This window comes from Malaclemys terrapin, chromosome 7 (genome assembly GCF_027887155.1).
Source record: "Malaclemys terrapin pileata isolate rMalTer1 chromosome 7, rMalTer1.hap1, whole genome shotgun sequence".
Classification (NCBI taxonomy): Eukaryota; Metazoa; Chordata; order Testudines; family Emydidae; genus Malaclemys; species Malaclemys terrapin.
In genome coordinates, this window is record NC_071511.1 from 86,738,845 (window position 1) to 86,758,132 (window position 19,288).

General features: G+C 44.1%; 1 protein-coding gene across 1 annotated transcript in view; it reads left to right on the forward strand.

The window, feature by feature from the left end:
• The window catches only part of LOC128840495 (microsomal triglyceride transfer protein-like), a 35,310-nt gene extending 27,118 nt beyond the window's left edge, over nucleotides 1–8,192 (forward strand). Inside the window, exons 15-18 of the mRNA XM_054034557.1 lie at nucleotides 1,222–1,449; nucleotides 1,848–1,972; nucleotides 2,656–2,826; nucleotides 4,616–8,192. Coding sequence (XP_053890532.1) covers nucleotides 1,222–1,449; nucleotides 1,848–1,972; nucleotides 2,656–2,826; nucleotides 4,616–4,766 — 675 coding nt within the window. The 3' untranslated portion in view covers nucleotides 4,767–8,192. The remainder of the gene's footprint in view (nucleotides 1–1,221; nucleotides 1,450–1,847; nucleotides 1,973–2,655; nucleotides 2,827–4,615) is intronic.
• Nucleotides 8,193–19,288: the final 11,096 nt, after the last annotated feature.

A 19,288-nucleotide genomic window follows, 5' to 3' on the forward strand; every position in this document is an offset into this window, starting at 1 on the left:
CATTAAGAATTGTAACATTCAAAAAACAGTAGGAGAACACTTCAGTCTCCCTGGTCACTCAATAACAGACTTAAAAGTGGCAATTCTTCAACAACAAAAATTTCAGAAACAAACTCCAATGAGAAACTGCAGAACTGGAATTAATTTCTGGACACCATCAAATTAGGCCTGAATAAAGACTGGGAGTGGATGGGTCACTACAAAAAGTAATTTTCCCTCTGCTGATACTCACACCTTCTTGTCAACTGTTGGAAATGGGCTCGCTTAAAGTCACATTTTTCAAGAACATAACTACAACTTAAGCGGGGAGTTACTGTAATAACTGTTATCCTGAATGTCCAAGTAGAGGTTGGGTGAAATCTGGAAGCTGCTAAATGCCCCCATATTTTGAGAAACTTTCCTCGCACATTCATGCTTAGTGTGAGGCACAATTTTACATCATGGTCTGATCCACATTTGACACAGTGCAAGGAGATCTGAAACCCCTCTAAGATTTCTATGGTGCTAATCACTCTGTAGGGTTGATTGCAAATGGAATCTTTGTTCTATCTATCTATCATACTTATATGACCCCCATCACTGTAGTATCTTAGCATCTCACCATCTTTAATGTATTTATCCCACAACACCCCAGTGAATTAGGGAGTTGCTATTATGCCCATTTTACAGCTGGGGAACTGAAGCACAGAGAGCTCAGAGACATGCCCAAGAACACTGTGATGGAGCAGAAAACTAAACCCAGTCACCCAAGTCCCCAGCTGGTGTCCTAACCACTGGACAGCCTTCCTCTCTACTTTAATTAACATCCTTAAAATAAACAATATCAAATACTAGAACCTGATTCTCCACTGCTTTGCCACCTGTGTTATCATTTACACTCATCCAAAATTGGTGTAAAATAATACCAAATCAGATCAATAGTGTTTTGCAATCACTTTGTTCAACTTAAATGACTGCTCAAAGGATAGGCCAGTGTTGTATCAGGCTCACTGGGCTTTAAATATAATCACTTCCCAGTTCACTAGGCCCATGGGTAGATGTTACTTGAATCAGTAGTACAGATGTACTATGTAAGATGCCAACCAACTGCTCCCAATACAAGTGTTTCTATCAGTACATCAGCAGGTTCTTTATCCAGCTTTCCCTAGTGGAAGTAGTGAAGGTCAACCCTTGAGGAAGTTTTGCCTTGTGCAGCACATTTTCTCTGCTTGTGTATTTTAGGTCTCTATTGAAGCCCAGGGGTTGGAATCTGTGATGGGAGAGAGTAACCCTGAAGGAGAAGAGGAACAGGAGCTCATGGCTGGGATGTCTGCCATTTTCTTTGACGTCCAGTTACGGCCAATTGTTTTCTTCCAAGGATATACAGATTTAATGACCAAGGTTCTCTTAAGCAGCGGAGAGCCAACCAGTGTGGTCAAAGGGACTGTCCTGCTGATGGATCATGAACAGGTAATGGCTGTATGATATGCGGACCTTCCCTCATCCAAGCTGCCTGTTAAACAGCGCCATGGTACACTGCAGTGTAGTGAATATTCTGGAGGGGGCCTGCTTGCAAGCCATCGGCTCATGACTGATATTCATGATGGTGCCAAATCTAACCATGGGATGGCATTGATCAAAGGATGTTAAGAATTGGTTTTCTGAGTTGGCTCATTAGAGGTGGGTTCTGCACTGCCATGTGGGAGACCTGGCTTCAGTTCCTGTCTTCCCCGCCCCAGCCCAGTAGGCGTTGGGAGTGCAAAGTAGGCAGCGTCCCCTCTGGCCAGCTGCTGTCTAATATTTTTGTATGAGCACCTAAGATCAAGAAAAGTGCTTCCAAAATAAATACGCTCTTTTCTGTTCTACAGGCAATTCCACTTCAGTCTGGACTGCAAACAGTGGTTAAACTTCAGGGGGCACTTGGGTTAGATATTTCAGCCAACATTGATATGAATTTATGGGAGCAAGAATCAAGAACCAGCGTCAAAACAAGGTAAATGAGTGAAAACTTATTTAATCTCTGAACACTCAGGAGACTTAGCAGGAACTAGCGTAAATTAGAACAGCCTCAGAGCTGCTCCAAACATTAGAACAGACTCAGGACTGCTCCAACTTAGGCTGACTTGTAACAGCTCCCAAAGGGCTATTTTATATAATTGGCCAAAGATAACTAGAGCCCCAGGCTTTCCAGCCATGCCTTTCCCACCAAATACACTAATGTACATCCTATGCTCGGATGGTGAGGGCTTTTTTTGTGTGGGGGAGAGTGGAGGGAGTTGCATAGAGTCTCCTATTCCTCTATACCAGCTGTGAGAATTACATCTGTTACACGCCCCTTTAAACCTACCCCGTTGAACCTGTATGTTCAAGGATCCCACAAAAAGAAGTTAGCAACTTCTGAAAGATCTGCTTCCCCATGAACACAGACATCCATCACTTATCATTGTCTTTAGGCTCTCATAGCCTGTGCTTGGGATCAGGCTAAAAGCCTCACTTTGATAGATGGGTTTAATTAACATTTTTCTGCACCTCCCCTTCCTTCGGGATCAGGAAGCACCACACAGCCGCTGACAAATTAAGAAATAATGAAATCATAGAGTGCCAGCATTGCATAGACAGTGCGTTCCCCTGGGAGGCATTGTTCAGTGACAGGATTTATGCTTTCTCCTGTTGCAGGGGTGGACTGGCCATTGATTTCACAGCAGAAATCGATGCCCCTTTCTTTCAAGCCAGTGTGAAAAGCCAGACAGAGGCGGAAGCCTCAATCAATTTTGATACAGCGGTGAGATTTTCTGGGAATCCTGTGCTCATGTGTCTGCAGCTAAGGGAGGAGCAGCTCCCCTACAGGTAAACTGAGGCATTCTAGTCCAGGACTACCAGGGTGTGGATTTCTACTCAGGGTGGGGATTAGGACACGCCTACTGTCCAGGACATTAGTTTGTGACTCCCAGTGGCGGGCAAGGTGCGGAGGGAGATCATGCACTACTTCCTCTTCCCTCCTGACACTAGAGCTCAGTTCAGAACCTTAACAACAGTGCTCCCTAACTCCAGTGGTGCTTGGCCTTCCACAATATCATGAGCATCTGAGATAGCCAGGGATATGAAACCTACAGGATACAAGAGGGGAGGCTATTATGTAAGCCAGTTCTCACTCTCCCACTAAGAAGCGAGTTATTTATTGCCCTGTTTCTTGTAGCATGTGATAAGAGTTTCATTGTCCAGCATTTGACTTAAAGCAGGTTCTGTTGAGTCCCTCCATTTGGAGAGATCAGTAAAAGGTTAAAGGAAGCCTTGGACGATGCTGGAGAGTTAGCCAGCCTAAGGAGTATTAAGACAGCCCTGTGCCCAGAAGAATGCTCGGCTGTCTTTTACAGTATTGTGGCGATAAACCTCTTTTATACTGTAACTGCTGGTCCTAATGCCAATATTGATTTTGCCACAGACATAACATCACTATTTTATTATGCTGTTACTGATAAGCCCTTCATGGCTCCTTCTTGACATAAATAAGCATCAAGCAGTTTGTTGCTGCTGTATGGCATCAGAGGCAGACACCCTGGCACTGTTCCCATGACTTACTAGCTGACTCAAGCTATCAGGGCTGAGGGTACGTCTATACTTACTTCCTGGTCCGGATGTAAGCGATCGATCTTCTGGGTTGGATTTATTGCGTCTTGTCTAGACGCGATAAATCGATCCCGGAAGTGCTTGCCGTCGACGCCGGTACTCCAGCTCAGCGAGAGGAGTACGCGGCATCGACGGGGGAGCCTGCCTGCCGCGTCTGGACCCATGGTAAGTTCGGACTAAGGTACTTCGAATTCAGCTACGTTATTAACGTGGCTGAATTTGCGTACCTTAGTCCGAAGTGGGGGGTTAGTGTGGACCAGGCCTGAGTGTAGCTGTCTGAAATACTTGCAAATAATAGATGGATAGGTTCCCATAGAAAGGCCTTGGGCCTCCTAACCACCCCAAAGATACATCAGGGACATGAAGGGAACTTCACCTACAGGTCAGGCACAAAAACAGGGAGAGAAAGGAGCCCTTGGGTCCAAGGTCCTTCCCCTTTGAGGAGTGAAACTCTTGAGGAGTTATTCATTTCTCCACAGATCAAATCTTGCTACACAGCTTTTCCTGGAAGTCCAGTCTGCTCCATCTCCTGTTCAGTGTGCTCTGCAGACTGATGCCAGAAATCAACTCATTCTCTAAGAATCTTCCCCATTTCAGTCAATTGCTGGGAGCGGAGGCATAACTTGAGACAGCAGTGGTTCATCCTCCTACTGAAACATTTAGGTCCCATCCACATTATAGGTGAAACTATCAGCAAAATTACCCTGTCCAGTGTTGTGAAATGTTGGAATTATTTTAAAGTGTGCTAGTTAATCTGTGCTAAAGATTAAACTCACAGCAGCCTCTAGCATGGTTATACAACGTGGATATAATACTGTTTTCAAGGGCAATAAATCCCTATTGACAGAAGTCAAGAAAAACACCTGTCAGAATATGCCATAACATTCTAACAGCTCAGACTTTTAAGGAATGGAACATGCTGATTTGAGGACACAAGTTGGGTCCAATCTTGTGTCATTCTAAAGTCTCCTAACTACTTCGTTGTTGCTCTTGTTGTTTTGCCCCACAGAGAAATCTTTACAATCTCTGAATCTTCACTGAACCAAAACATCACTGTTCGCAAGGGGAGATGGGGCACTATTGCTGGACGTGAGCTTTCCTTGCACAGAGCCAACTCCGAGATGTGCAAGATCCTGTTGACAGAGGCAAAGGAGCAGTAGAGGAATCAATGTGTGCTGGGTCTGGATTTATCATTCCTCCTTTTTCCTTGGTCCCAAATTCTCAGTGAGCTGCATCCATGAGCCAGACCCAGGACTGATGTGGGCAGCCCAGAACCCTTTCTAGCTCCCACAAGAGTCTGCTTTTTACTGACTGTAATAAAAACAAGTGTCCCTATTGCAAGAGAACATGTTGAAATCAGGGTGCCAAATGTGGTTGGGACATGAATCCCTAGAGTCCATCAAGGCAAGTCCCTTGTAAAGGGCCAGCTCTGAGATGTGCAAGATCCAGTTGGCACAGTAAAAGGAACAGCAGAATTAACATGTTCTGGATCTGGCCTTGAGAATCCTTAAGACACCAAGAAAGGAGAGAGGTAGAATTTTCATAATCATGTACCCTTCCCTCTGATGGTCATTCTCCATATGGGATGGTCCCTTAGGGCACGTCTTCACTACTCGCCAGATCGGCGAGTAGCGATCTATCTATCGGGGATCGATTTATTGTGTCTAGTGTAGACGCGATAAAATTGATCCCCGATCACTCTGCCGTCGACTCCAGAACTCCATCGCAGCGAGAGGCAGAAGCGGAGTCGGCGAGGGCGCGGCAGCGGTCGACTCGCCGCCATCCTCACAGCCAGGTAAGTCGACCTAAAATACACAACTTCAGCTACGCTATTCGCGTAGCTGAAGTTGCGTATCTTAGGTCGACCCCCCGTTGTGTAGACCTAGCCTTAGAAGCAAAACTGGGCCACCATAAACCTCACAGCTAAGACCCCTTGCTTTGAGAGTCAAAAGGTGAATTTCAGGCAGTCTTAAGAAAGTGTTCTGAGAAAGGATACCCAGAATGGCATGTTAGTCACACATTTCTCCCCACTCATCTGAGTAACCACCGGGGGTAAAAGTGAGCCGGTACTGGCCAGTACTCCATACCAGTAAGAACCCGCACCAGTCCATACCCAGCCTACATTAAAACGCTGGCAGAGCTTTAATGTCCCTGCCCCTTTTGCCTCCCCTGTCAGGGGCCCTGCCAGTAGGGTCCCTACCGGCAGGGCCACCAACGGGGGGACGACAGCAACGTTAAAGCACTGCTGAGGCAAAGGACCCTGCAGCGCTTTAACGTCCCTGCCCCTTTTGCCCCCTCCCCTGGCTGCTGACGGGTGGGAAAGACAATTTCAGAATTGGAACCTCCATCAAACCAGAACAGATTAAGCGGTCATACGCCTTCACTACTAGTCCAAACCAATGAACAGAATGGTCTGGTTGCCAGATGTCGAGATGCTACTTGAGCACATTCCCAGAGTTTCACCTCCTTCCTGGCTTCCTTTAACTTCCCATGTGCTCTCCTAGGATTTACAGAGGTCTTTGCGGCCCAGATGAGGAGCTGTATTACCTGGGGTCAAATAGGAAATTACATACACAGCAGCACATTCTTGGATTTAAAAAATACAATAATTGTATACACTGGGGCTCATAAATTGGAAGAATTTAACTGTGGTTACCCAGAAAAATGTGTCAGTTTTGCCCTAAGGAAATTGAGACAATTCCTCAGTATCTGCTGTATTCCCTGTTATGAAGCAATCCTTGGCAATGCGTTGTTAAGATTGCAGCTAAATTGCTGTTTAAACATGTATTTTGCATTCTCTATTAATACTTACTTTATGGCATACCTTGACAACTGCAAAACCCGAGGTCAAGCTATTTACTGCTCAGCATCAATTGGCAAGTTTTAAGAATGGCCACTGCCTATTGGAGTATGGCAGGAGGCACTGATTGTCACCAATAGTGCTCTAAGTGGCTGATTGGACCTTAATGGTGATGTTCAGACACAGCTATGCACCACAATGCACAGCCAAAACTTCAAAAAGAGAAGAACCCCTCTAGCCCTTTTGTTACTGATGCTTTTAGAGCCAGGGCAGTCAGACTAAAGAGCATTCAGAGCCTGCCGAGTCCCACTGGCCCCAGCAGCATCTTCACTTTCCCTGCTACTTTGTCTTGCCCTTGTTCTAAGACAGCCACCCCCATAGCAAAGTTAAGGCCTTGACTAGCCACACACCCATGTAACAGTTTCAAGATGACCACCTCTGGTCACAGAGGTATGTATAACACTGGTAAACCACTAAAAAGCAACAGAGGGTCCTGTGGCACCTTTAAGACTAACAGAAGTATTGCAGCATAAGCTTTCGTGGGTGAATGCCCACTTCATCAGACGCAAGTAATGGAAATTTCCAGAGGCAGGTATAAATCAGTATGGAGATAACGAGGTTAGTTCAATCAGGGAGGATGAGGTGCTCTGCTAGCAGTTGAGGTGTGAACACCAAGGGAGGAGAAACTGCTTCTGTAGTTGGATAGCCATTCACAGTCTTTGTTTAATCCTGATCTGATGGTGTCAAATTTGCAAATGAACTGGAGCTCAGCAGTTTCTCTTTGGAGCCTGGTCCTGAAGTTTTTTTGCTGTAAGATGGCTACCTTTACATCAGATCAGGATTAAACAAAGACTGTTATCAGCATCTCCAGCCCTCCAGATTGGGGACCCAACAGTCACAGAATCAAAGGGAGATGCTTTCTTTGTTCCCTAAGGGTATGTCTTCACTACCAGCCAGATCGGCGGGCAGCAGTGGGGATCTAGACGTGAAAAAATCGATTCCCCGAGCACTCTCCCGTCGACTCCTGTACTCCAGCTCGGCAAGAGGCGCGGGCAGAGTTGATGGGGGAGCGGCAGCAGTCAATTCACTGTAGTGAAGACACAACGGTAAATAGATCTAAGTATGTCAACTTCAGCTACATTATTCATATAGCTGAAGTGTGTAACTTAGATCGATCCCTCCCCCCAGTGTAGATCAGGCCTAAGTAATGGATAACAAAAATGACTTTTTGCTCCACTTACATTACCCAAAGGCCATTGTCTCTGCCTCAAGAGCCAGAAAGGATTCCTGGGGTGCAGAGTCTTCCTCCGCAGTGTGCTCATTAAGGGTATGTCTACAGTTAAAATGCTACAATGTAGCCACTACCTACACCAACGGGAGAGGGTCGCCCATCTGCCTAGATAATCCACCTCCCCAAGAGGCACTAGCTAGGTTGACGGAAGAATTCTTATGTGAACATAGCAACAGAGGGTCCTGTGGCACCTTTAAGAGTAACAGAAATATTGGGAGCATAAGCTTTCGTGGGTAAGAACCTCACTTCTTCACTTGCATCTGACCCTTTAAGGAACACAAGTGACACATGTTGACAATTTTTGGAAAAGGCCACCTGGCGGTGATAGATTGGGCCAGGTGGCCTTTTCCTAAAATTGTCAACATGTGTCACTTGTGTTCCTTAAAGGGTCAGCTCATCAAGTGACAATATGTTATAAACCCAATTCCTAGTCATGGGTCTTCCAGTGTCATATAACTTCTGTTCTTTTCACAATAAAAGAAATTGATAAAAGTACTGCTCTCGATCCTCAATTGTTCTACTGGTTTTTTATATGTTACATTTGAATTCAATAAATGGATCACCTCTTCCATGCTGCTTTTTCAACTAGAGGGGCCAATGGCCTGACCATGCAAAATAAAATGCACAAGAGGAAATACCATAAAATATCTTAGTGCACCCAATACCAATTGATCATATCCTGTGGTATTAGAGCAGGAGGCATACACAGAGTTTGGCACTTCCACTAACCACTCTAAGAGCAGTAGCAAAAATTTAACCCATGTTAGGCTGCACCCCAATAAAGTGTCTGTGTTCCACTTTTATAAGTGCATTAACTTTTCCTTGTGGGGAGGTTATGGAAAACTGGATTCACCAGCAAGACTGCCAATGTCATGGAAAGTTCCAAAGAAAACTCTAGAGGATCAGATCTGAAACCACCGAGTATGCATGCTCCCATCACCAGTAAAAGTTAGTTACATTGTGTGGTATACTGCAAATGGATAAACTGATACTAACATGTAAAAAGGTCATTAATTAGAACCCTGTAATATTAATTAAACAAGGGAGGGAGGTGCCAAGAAGAAATGGAGAAACCAAAGGAATCCACATCTACCTTTCCATTAAATGAATGACATTTTTAATGGGCAACTTTAATTACCGACTTGTTGTTGTGAAGAATTAGCAGCAGTGATTCTAGATTTAAATCTTGATATGCTATTCACACACTTTTGCACTCAGCGTTGGCAACTGTCTTTCCTCAGGAGACCTTGGATAGTTCATGAGAAAATGTCCTCCACAGGCTGAGAAATGACTTGCACTAAATTGATCTGCACAATTAGAACTGATGGTCCCATTCATTTCAGTGCAAGGTTATTTCATAAAGAAAGATTTAGCACTGAAAATTAGGAGAAATTTCAAGTGTGCAGGACTCCATCCCTAGCTTGGTGCTACGTGCCAGCAATCATCTATCTAACTGGGATTTTGTGAGGTCATATTAAAGGATGAAGCCTGTCACATAATAGCACCTTACCAGAAGATTGTTTCAAACCTTGCATTGCTTTTTGTAAACGAGACTGACATCTGGAAGCAATTTTTCCAAACATCTCTCCAAGAGTCACTTCATATATTGTAGCTCAGACACCTCCAGTGGCTATTTAAATGTATGCCAGGGAAGTCCAGGTTTCCCAGGTAATGGATAGTAGGCAATGAGGAAAGTCTTCTAACTCACATATATAGACATCTACGCATACCACACAAGTAGTCCATTGCAATACTCATATTAGAGATGTGACTAAAGTACTCTGGCAAAGAAGGCTTCCACTACTTCTTCACACAATAATGAAGCAGTGTAGAGGAAGCAGCACCTTCTCTTCTTCATTGCAACTGCTGCATTTAAAAGCACTGACCCAGTACGGCGAGAAGTGGTATGAGTTCTTGCAGTACCGGAGAGGTCACAGGATGTTCTGTGCTCTTCCTATCTTGGCTACAGTGAAAAGAAACCTTGAGACGTGGGTGAGACTAGATTGTGCTCCTGCAATGTGCCAGCCAGCACTGCTAAACTGATGCAGAGGGTCAATAACCTGTGTCATGTATAGGTCTGGTGCAAATTGCTTCCTCCTAGACCAAATCGGGAAATCAGGGACCAGAGTGTAACTCCGAGTTCCTTACTCAGGGCTTGTGGTATAACCACAGTCTAGCTCTTGGTTAGTCAGCAGGAGTTATCATGGAAGTACAGTGAAAATGCTCCCTACTGCCTCTTCCCCAGCTACGTTCAGCATAGGAAGCAAAGGGCCAAGTTCAGAACCCCATGTGATAGTACATTACTACTAGCCCTCCATTGCTGGCTAAAAGAAGTAATATTTTAAGAACACCGTGTAAAGAGCAAGACAACAGATGGGTTCCATCCATCAAGACTGGTGATAAAAAGCTATCTGAATGCCGATTAGCTTCCTGCAGAGACTAACACAGAAATGTATATCCAAAAGAAGTGACAGGAATGGTATAAGAAGATACAGTGTTATATGAAGGACATTGCTACTGTGGGGAGGGATCCAGGACTGGAATACAAGGGCCATTATAGATCGACATTGACATGGAGGGATAAAGTTGAGCTGTGAGGACGGGAAGCTTGCACGTCATCTGTCGCATGGTGTAGCCATTTGTATCCATTCCACATTTGCAGGAGTACTAGTAGTTGATATAATAGCCTTGGTTTAGCTTCCTTTGGGGACTGGGACGTAAATGCTCTCCTGCTAACTTCATGTGGAATAAGGAAAGGAGCACTAACAAGATCAAGACCTTTCCTAGTGATTGGGTGTTTTTCTGCAGCACCTTATGAGAATGGGTCAGGTATTACAGAGCTGCTGACATCCCATGGGAATCTTTGGAAAACATTCTGTTTAGAACCAGTTCTGCTTCTAAATAATATTTTGGCATTTTTCATTTGTTCCTTATTACTAGGGACTATTGCATGAAAACAGGTTCTTTGTTTCATAGCAGCTCATCTGTATATGATACTTACTCCTCTTCCTGAAGTCAGAATGCTGTGTTTATAGTATCACAAAGCCAGCAACAGAAAGGATCAGTGCTGCCTTGTTAATTCTGAACCTCAGAAAATCGCCAAGCCCCCGGGAAAGCAACAAAATAATGAGGAAGTTTGGATCAGTCCCCTCTCAGCCACTTAACTTAGCACTGACCACAAAAATAGTGTGGTATAAAATCAGCACTCCATAGGGATCTAGACCATAGGACAGATTTTCAGCCACCCTCCAAAACTGTCTGCAAAAATTTGCAAATTTGCTCAGACATGTCAAGTTACATGCACTAATCTGGATTTGGCACAACCGGGCGCACATGTGGAAAGCGGAAGACAGTGAAACAACATGACTCTAGAATTTTCGGGGTTTGTGTCATTGGAAACAGCAGAAAGAGAAATCAAACAAGACATTTTGGACCTAATTCTCCATAGCTCTGAAGCTTGTGCAGTCATTTAGACCAATGCAAAGGGATTGCGACCTGGGTGTAGAACACTACCTCATTCTGAGTTAGTAGGGTTCCCATATAGCACTGGTATAAATGACCTTCCAGATGTAGGGCAGAGGAGAATCAGACACCATCCCATCAACTGAAATAAAGATGCCAAAGAACTCAGCATTACAGAGTTTTTATACAAGCCCCAGAATGGAAGCTCAGTGCAGCCTGCAATACCACCCCTTCCCCCCCTTGATCATCATTATGGATGTCTAAGTAGAAGGCCTTTGAATGAGCCAGTTTGCTTCTATGAGGATACCCTTTCAGGGGGAAACTAAGGGAGATAAGACTATTATCCTAGCTGACATGCCCCTTTCAATGTGATGTGGAAGAACAATGCAAAGGTCTGGCCTGTCTGCTGGAGGCATAAGGCAAGCCATCAAAATGGGTGATTGTAAGCGTGGCAGTCTAGCACGAGATAAAGTAGAGAATGGAGCAGTCTCCAGGGACAGGTGTTACTGTTTGAGTTCCTAATACAATATAACAGGCAAACTTAAGCATGTGAACTAGGAGTGGAGCAAAGGCAAACTGCAATGACAAGGAAGCTGAGGTTTGCCCAGGCTCTTTAAGGGAGATATTGTAAAATTTGATAGGCAGCAAGCTTGACCTACCTTTCTGTAATTATAACTCTTTGTGAAGTCCATGTCATTCCTTACGGAGAGGAAGATTTCTTCAAAACAAGCACAAAGAAGCAAATTGCTCTCCTTTCTAAAAAACATTCCCAAACAATCCAACGCCAGTAGCCCAAAACCCAGGATGTGTAATCCTGCAAAACAAACCAGTCAGAGCGAAACCCAGAACTCAGAGGAACCCTGTGCCCATCTATAGCTTGACCATCTGAGATCAATTAGAGGTGTTGCGGTAGGATGATACATTCAAATGTATGGCTGTAGGCAATGAGTGAAACCATCCATTCAGCCTGAAAAATGAAGAAGTTGCCTGAGACAAATGGGGCTATCAACAAAAAACAGGTTTTGGTGTAACAAGGACAGTTTCGGAGAAGTGATAAGTGAAGTTTCAAACAATAGATTTAATGTCTGCACTGAACACTTCCCCAGGTTCAAGGGATTTGTAAAAAGGACTGCAAGTTAATTGGAAACCATCTGAAAGGCTGTCCTGTCCAGGAGCTGCATTCAGTAATGGATACAAATGGAACAGTGGGTAGACAAACAGAAACAATGATATGCTTACTCTAAGAAGCTGTGTTTGGAAAATAGTCTGTACACTGGTACAACAAAAGACCTTTAGCCATTGATATCAATGGCAAAATGCCCACTGACTTTATTGGGGCCAGGATTTCATCCCTCATATCTCAGACAGTAACAGGGACTTTTTCACACCTGATCATCAACGGGAGAGATGCAGTGTAAATACAGGGTGTAAGCCCAAGGGAAGGACAACGGGAGAATTTTTCATTGACATAGCAACTGTCACAATAACCCAGCAGTTTCCTTACTTGACTCAACAGACTTTAACTAAAATTTAATTCTGTCTAGCAAGAGAATGTTACATCTTAGACTAGACAGGAATTATCCCACTTACCTTATAGATTACTGTGCTCTTCTCCTTATTCACTAATTTCTAAAGGTAACAAGGCCATTATTTAAACTAGTACAGAATTTACCGTGATTTGGGGATAAACATTATGAGCAGCCCTTGGATAGAAGGAAAATATGAACATAAGAATGGCTATACTGGATCAGACCAGTGGTCCATCTAGCCCAGTATCCTGTCTTCCAACAGTGTCCTATGCCAAGTGCTACAGAGGGAATGAACAGAACAGGCAATCCTTGAGTGATCCTTCCCCTGTCATCCATTCCCAGCTTCAGGCAAACAAAGGCTGGCATGGTGTTGCATCCCTGACCATCCTAGCTAATAACTGTTGATGGACCTATCTTCCAGGAAGTTAACTAGTTCTTTTTTGACCCCTGTTATAGTTTTGGCCTTCACAGCACCTCTTGGCAATGAGTTCCACAGGTGGACTGTACATTGTGTGAAGTAATCCATTTGCTTGTTTTATACCTATTGCCTATTAATTTCATTGGGTGATACCCTAGTTCTTGTGTTATGTGAAGGAGTAAATAACACTTCCTTATTCACTTTCTCCACACCAGTCGAGATTGTATAGACCTCTGTCATATCCCCCCTTAGTCATCACTTTTCCAAGATGAAAATTCCCAGTTGTTTTAATCTCGTACAGAAGCTGTTCCATACCCCTAATAATTTTTGTTGCCCTTCTCTGTACCTTTTCCAATTCTAATATATCTTTTCTGAGATCAGGTAACCAGATCTGCACAGTATTCAAGATGAGGGCGTACCATGGATTTATATAGAAGCATTACGATATTTTCTGTTTTATTATCTATCCCTTTCCTAATGGCTCCTAATATTCTGTTAGCTTTTTTGACTGCTACTGCATATTGAGCGGATGTTGTCAGAGAACTATCCACAATAACACCAAGATCTCTTTCTTGAGTGGTAACAGCTAAATTTAGACCCCATCATTTTGTATGTATAGTTGGGATTATGTTTTCCAATGTGCATTACTTTGCATTTATCAACATTGAATTTCATCTGCCATTTTCTTGCCCAGTCACCCAGTTGTGAGATCCCTTTGTGACTCTTCCCAGTCTGCTTTGGACTTAACTATCTTGAGTAATGTCGTATCATCTGCACATTTTGCCACCTCACCATTTACCCCTTTTTCCAAATCATTTATGAATATGTTGAACAGCACTGGTCCAAACACAGACCCCTGGGGGCACCACTATTTACCCCTCTCCATCAAGAGATGTTAAGAGTAACAAGAAGGGTTTCTTCAGGTATGTTAGCAACAAGAAGAAAGTCAAGGAAAGTGTGGGCCCCTTACTGAATGAGGGAGGCAACCTAGTGACCGGGAAAAAGCTAATGTACTCAATGATTTTTTTGCACCTGTCTTCATGAACAAGGTCAGCTCCCAGACTGCTGCACTGGGCAGCACAATATGGGGAGAAGGTGACCAGCCCTCTGTGGAGAAAGAAGTGGTTTGGGACTATTTAGAAAAACTGAACGTGCACAAGTCCATGGGGCTGAATGCGCTGCATCCGAGGGTACTAAAGGAGTTGGCGGATGAGATTGCAGAGCCATTGGCCATTATTTTTGAAAACTCATGGTGATCGGGGGAGGTCCCGGATGACTGGAAAAAGGCTAATATAGTGCCCATCTTTAAAAAAGGGAAGGAGAAGGATCCGGGGAACTACAGGCCAGTCAGCCTCACCTCAGTCCCTGGAAAAATCATGGAGCAGGTCCTCAAGGAATCAATTATGAAACACTTAGAGGAGAGGAAAGTGATCAGGAGCAGTCAGCATGGATTCACCAAGGGGAAGTCATGCCTGACTAACCTAATTGCCTTCTATGATGAGATAACTGGCTCTGTGGATGAGGGGAAAGCAGTGGATGTGTTATTCCTTGACTTTAGCAAAGCTTTTGATACAGTCTCCCACAGTATTCTTGCCACCAAGTTAAAGAAGTATGGGCTGGATGAATGGACTGTAAGGTGGATAGAAAGCTGGCTATATCGTTGGGCTCAACGGGTAGGGATCAATGGTTCCATGTCTACTTGGCAGCCGGTTTCAAGCAGAGCGCCCTAAGGGTCGGTCCTGGGGCCGGTTTTGTTTAATATCTTTATTAATGATGTGGAGGATGGTGTGGACTGCACTCTCAGCAAGTTTGCAGATGACACTAAACTGGGAGGCGTGGTAGATACACTAGAGGGTAGGGATTGGATACAGAGGGACCTAGACAAATTAGAGGATTGGGCCAAAAAAGCCTGATGAGGTTCAACAAGGACAAGTGCAGAGTCCTGCACTTAGGACGAAAGAATCCCATGCACTGCTACAGACTACGGACCGAATGGCTGGGTAGCAGTTCTGCAGAAAAGGACCTAGGGGTCACAGTGGACGAAAAGCTGGATATGAGTCAACAGTGTGCTCTTGTTGCCAAGAAGGTTAATGGCATTTTGGGCTGTATAAGTAGGGGCATTGCCAGCAGATCGAGGAACTTGATCGTTCCCCTTTATTCGACATTGGTGAGGCCTCATCTGGAGTACTGTGTCCAGTTTTGGGCCCCACACTACAAGAAGGATGTGGAAAAATTGGAAAGAGTCCAGCGGAGGGCAACATAAATGATTAGGGGTCTGGAGCACATGACTTATGAGGAGAGGCTGAGGGAACTGGGATTATTTAGTCTGTGGAAGAGAAGAATGAGGGGGGATTTGATAGCTGCTTTCAACTACCTGAAAGGGGGTTCCAAAGAGGATGGATCTAGACTGTTCTCAGTGGTGGCAGATGACAGAACAAGGAGCAATGGTCTCAAGTTGCAGTGGGGGAGGTCTAGGTTGGATATTAGGAAACACTATTTCACTAGGAGGGTGGTGAAGCACTGGAATGCGTTACCTAGGGAGGTGGTGGAATCTCCTTCCTTGGAGGTTTTTAAGGCCCGGCTTGACAAAGCCCTGGCTGGGATGATTTAGTTGGGAATTGGTCCTGCTTTGAGCAGGGGGTTGGACTAGATGACCTCCTGAGGTCCCTTCCAACTCTGATATTCTATGATTCTGAAAACTGATAATTTATTCCTACCCTTTGTTTCCTATCTTTTAACCAGTTACTGATCCACGAGAGGACCTTCCCTCTTATCCCATGACTTCTTACTTTGGTTAAGAGCCTTTGGTGAGGATTTCTGAAAGTCTAAGTACACTATATCCACTGGATCACTCTTGTCCACACGTTTGTTGATCCCATCAAAGAATTCTAATAGATTGGTGAGTCATGATTTCCCTTTATAAAAGCCAGGTTGACTCTTTCCCAACAAATCATGTTCATCTATGTGTCTGATAATTCTGTTCTTTACTACAGTTTCAACCAGTTTGCCTGGTACTGAAGTTAGGCTTACCGGCCTGTAATTGCCGGGATGTCCTCTGGAGCCCTCTTAAAAAATTGGTGTCACATTAGCTATCCTCTAGTCATTTGGTACAGAAGCTGATTTAAATAATAGGTTCACATACTACAGTAACACTCAGTACCTGCCTAGGACACCTGATCAGAATCATGGGAATGGCATACAGAAACCCTAAGGATTAAGGAGGGGATAGGTGATGGAGGGCTGAAAGGAAACACAGTGCTATAAAAATAAAGCAATGTAATCAAACAATCATGGACAACCCTACAATAACAAACCAGTGTATGCACAATTAAGACCTCGTAATGAGTGATGGTAACCACAAACACACCAACAAACTGGTATAGCTGAGGGAAATGGAGGGGAGACACTTCAGTTTCGAGCTTTTAGAAGTGTTAGTATAGATGAAGAAAAAAAAACAAATAATAAAATAAAGGATTTCCAAAAAGATGAGAAGTTCTCTTGATGGTGTCCTCTAAATCTCTCTATCCCCCTTGGGACTTTGACATTCACCTGACTTGATGAACCAAGAGCTTTACTTTATACCTCCTTCGTTTAGACTTTTTTTTTTTTTTTTAAGTTACTTTGCATGCTTGGCTTTGAAGTGCCACTTCAGTACTTTGGAGAGCAGATGAACCAGGAGCAGTGAGTTAACAGAGGTCTTTTTTTTCTCATATTACATTATGTTTGCCCCCCGTGGCTCAGTACTGGAGCATGTGAACTTGTCTCCATCCTCCACTGTAGTTTCTCTCCCAGATACTCTGTCTCAGGGTGACCCCAATTGGACTTAAAAGAAGGCACCAAGGCCTTAGGGGAAAGGAGACTGGGTGAGTCGCAGGCCTGGTGAGAGAGAGCTGCCTGAGGAAGCCAGAGAAGGGCAGGTGAGAGCTGCCAGAGGAGGAAAGAAGAGATCCAGGGAGAAACAGGAGCAGAAACAGAAGCAGAGGAGAGCTGGTACAGAGAGCCACTGGGAAAAGCAAAAGGTTGATGGTGAGGCCTAGTCAGAGCTGAAGAACCTCTGCTGAGTTAAAGGAGAGCTTGTGCAGAGGCCCCTGAGAAGAAGAGGAAGAACCAGGTTAGTTAAGAGAAGCTGAGCCCAAAACAAGAGGGTTGATACTGGAGGGTGGATCCCAGGAGTGGGGTAGGACTCACAAGCAGGGAGTCCTGGCTGAGTGGAACACTGTGAGGAGTTCTGTCATAGCAATCCTCACTGGGAACTATCAAAGACTCATGGGAGAGCAGCAGGTCTTGGGATTCCCAGGTAGCAGGCCTGGGGCCAGGCAGCAAGGGCTAAAGGAATTGTGAGAGTAGTTAACTCAGGTGGGTGACCTGGGAAGGGTGGCCTTTGAAAGGGACTGAAGAGTTGGATTTGAGAGGAACTGTTTTTATTATGAGGGATCTGTGGATTGTGGGACTTTATATGAATAAAGGGGTTTGGCTGTGACACTGAAAAACAATATTCCTTTGCATGGGTGGATTCAGAGGGGAAACTGAGGCAGGTGTACCAGTTGTGTAACAGCCTGCTGCAGGAAGGTGCCCTAAGGAGGGGCAACACTATGACGAAATATACATCTTTCAGAAATACACGCAGAGCAGTATAATCATAGGATCATAGAAATTAGAGATCAGAAAGACTTATTACCCTCAGCGCACACACACTTACACACACACAGATTAATGCAGGATTGTTTCCTCCAGACCTTTCCTTTCTCCGCGTGACACCCTTTAGATACACGTAGACTCTTTGGTTAAGCTATACAGCTTTAGTTCTTTCTTTATACATCAAAACCTCATGACCCTTACATTTTTTCCCCACTTCTCTGAATTACCTCCAATTTTTGACATTTTTCTGATACTGAGGATTGCAGAATTACAGAGCTAAATTATCCTATTACACCAGGGTCAAACTTTAAACAGGAGTGATTTTGCATGCTTGCAGTGAAGGCTTATATTTGTTGTCCTCACCATGTGAACCCACCAACAGAGTTCCTGGGTGGGTTCACTATGGCAAACAAGGAGACAGAGAGGCAGTCAGTGAATCACCAACTTCTTAGGAGAGGTAGCAAGGAGTTAAATGCACTATAAGAAGCCATCTAGCCCAGCTAACACACTGGCAGATTTTAGACCGTAAAGAGCTTGATCTCTCTTTATCATTGTTACTCTTTCAAGAGTGAATCTATTAGTACTGGCAAAAGGTGCCAGGCCTGAACACTGAGGTCCATAATAGGAAGCAAGTGCAAAGTGCAAGCTTCCTACCTCTGAGCTCGTCATAGGTCATTCTTGACCTGTCTGAGTCTGCTAATCAGTGTGACAACTAGGTGTCAACTGTGATAGTTTTTTTTTTTTTTTTTTTTTTCAGACGTAGCTGTTTCTGGGCACTGAATAGGTTCACTATCTCATTTCACAAAGGGCACCAAACAGGAATCAAATGGTAACAGAGAACTGTCAAATGACCAACATTTGGCAAGTCAGATCAGCATTTTTAATGAAAGTATTCATATCCACTTCCTAACAAACCAATTATATCCGGTGTTATTTTGCCATGGTTGGAAGGGTTCAAAGGGTGCACATTTCCCATTTTAACCAGAGCAGCAAGAAGTTTACAGTCTACACAACAGAAGATTACAGGCCTGGAACTACATTCGCATCCTGTTTAGAGCCAAAAACATACAAGTGAGGCTGTTATAGTTTGTGCACAGAAACCGTCATCATAATATTCAGTGGATACCTACAATTTAACATAGCTCATGTTTCCTATGTGGTGTTAGCCCTAGGGACCTTCAGGGTGATGTGGGTAGAGGGGCAGCTGCCTTAACAGAGTAAAAATCAAGTAGGTGTTCACAAGTAGCTGAAATGGTGCATGTGGGTGATTAAAATAGATTTTAATCTGGGATATCTAACCTCAGAATGGTCCTTGCTCATCACAGTATGTTGCAGTTTGTTTGGAGAGAGAAAAAAGTGTCAGGAGGTTCCAGAAAAGGATTAGTAACTGATGGATATGTTTGGAATACAGAAATGAGTCTGACTGTCCAAAAGCAAGGGAAAGTGCTGACTGTAAAAGGTCTAAAAAGAAACATACTAAAGCAGTGATTTCTCATTACTGGGGGTGCCTCTCTCCGGCCCATCCCTCTGGTTGCCTTGTCCTT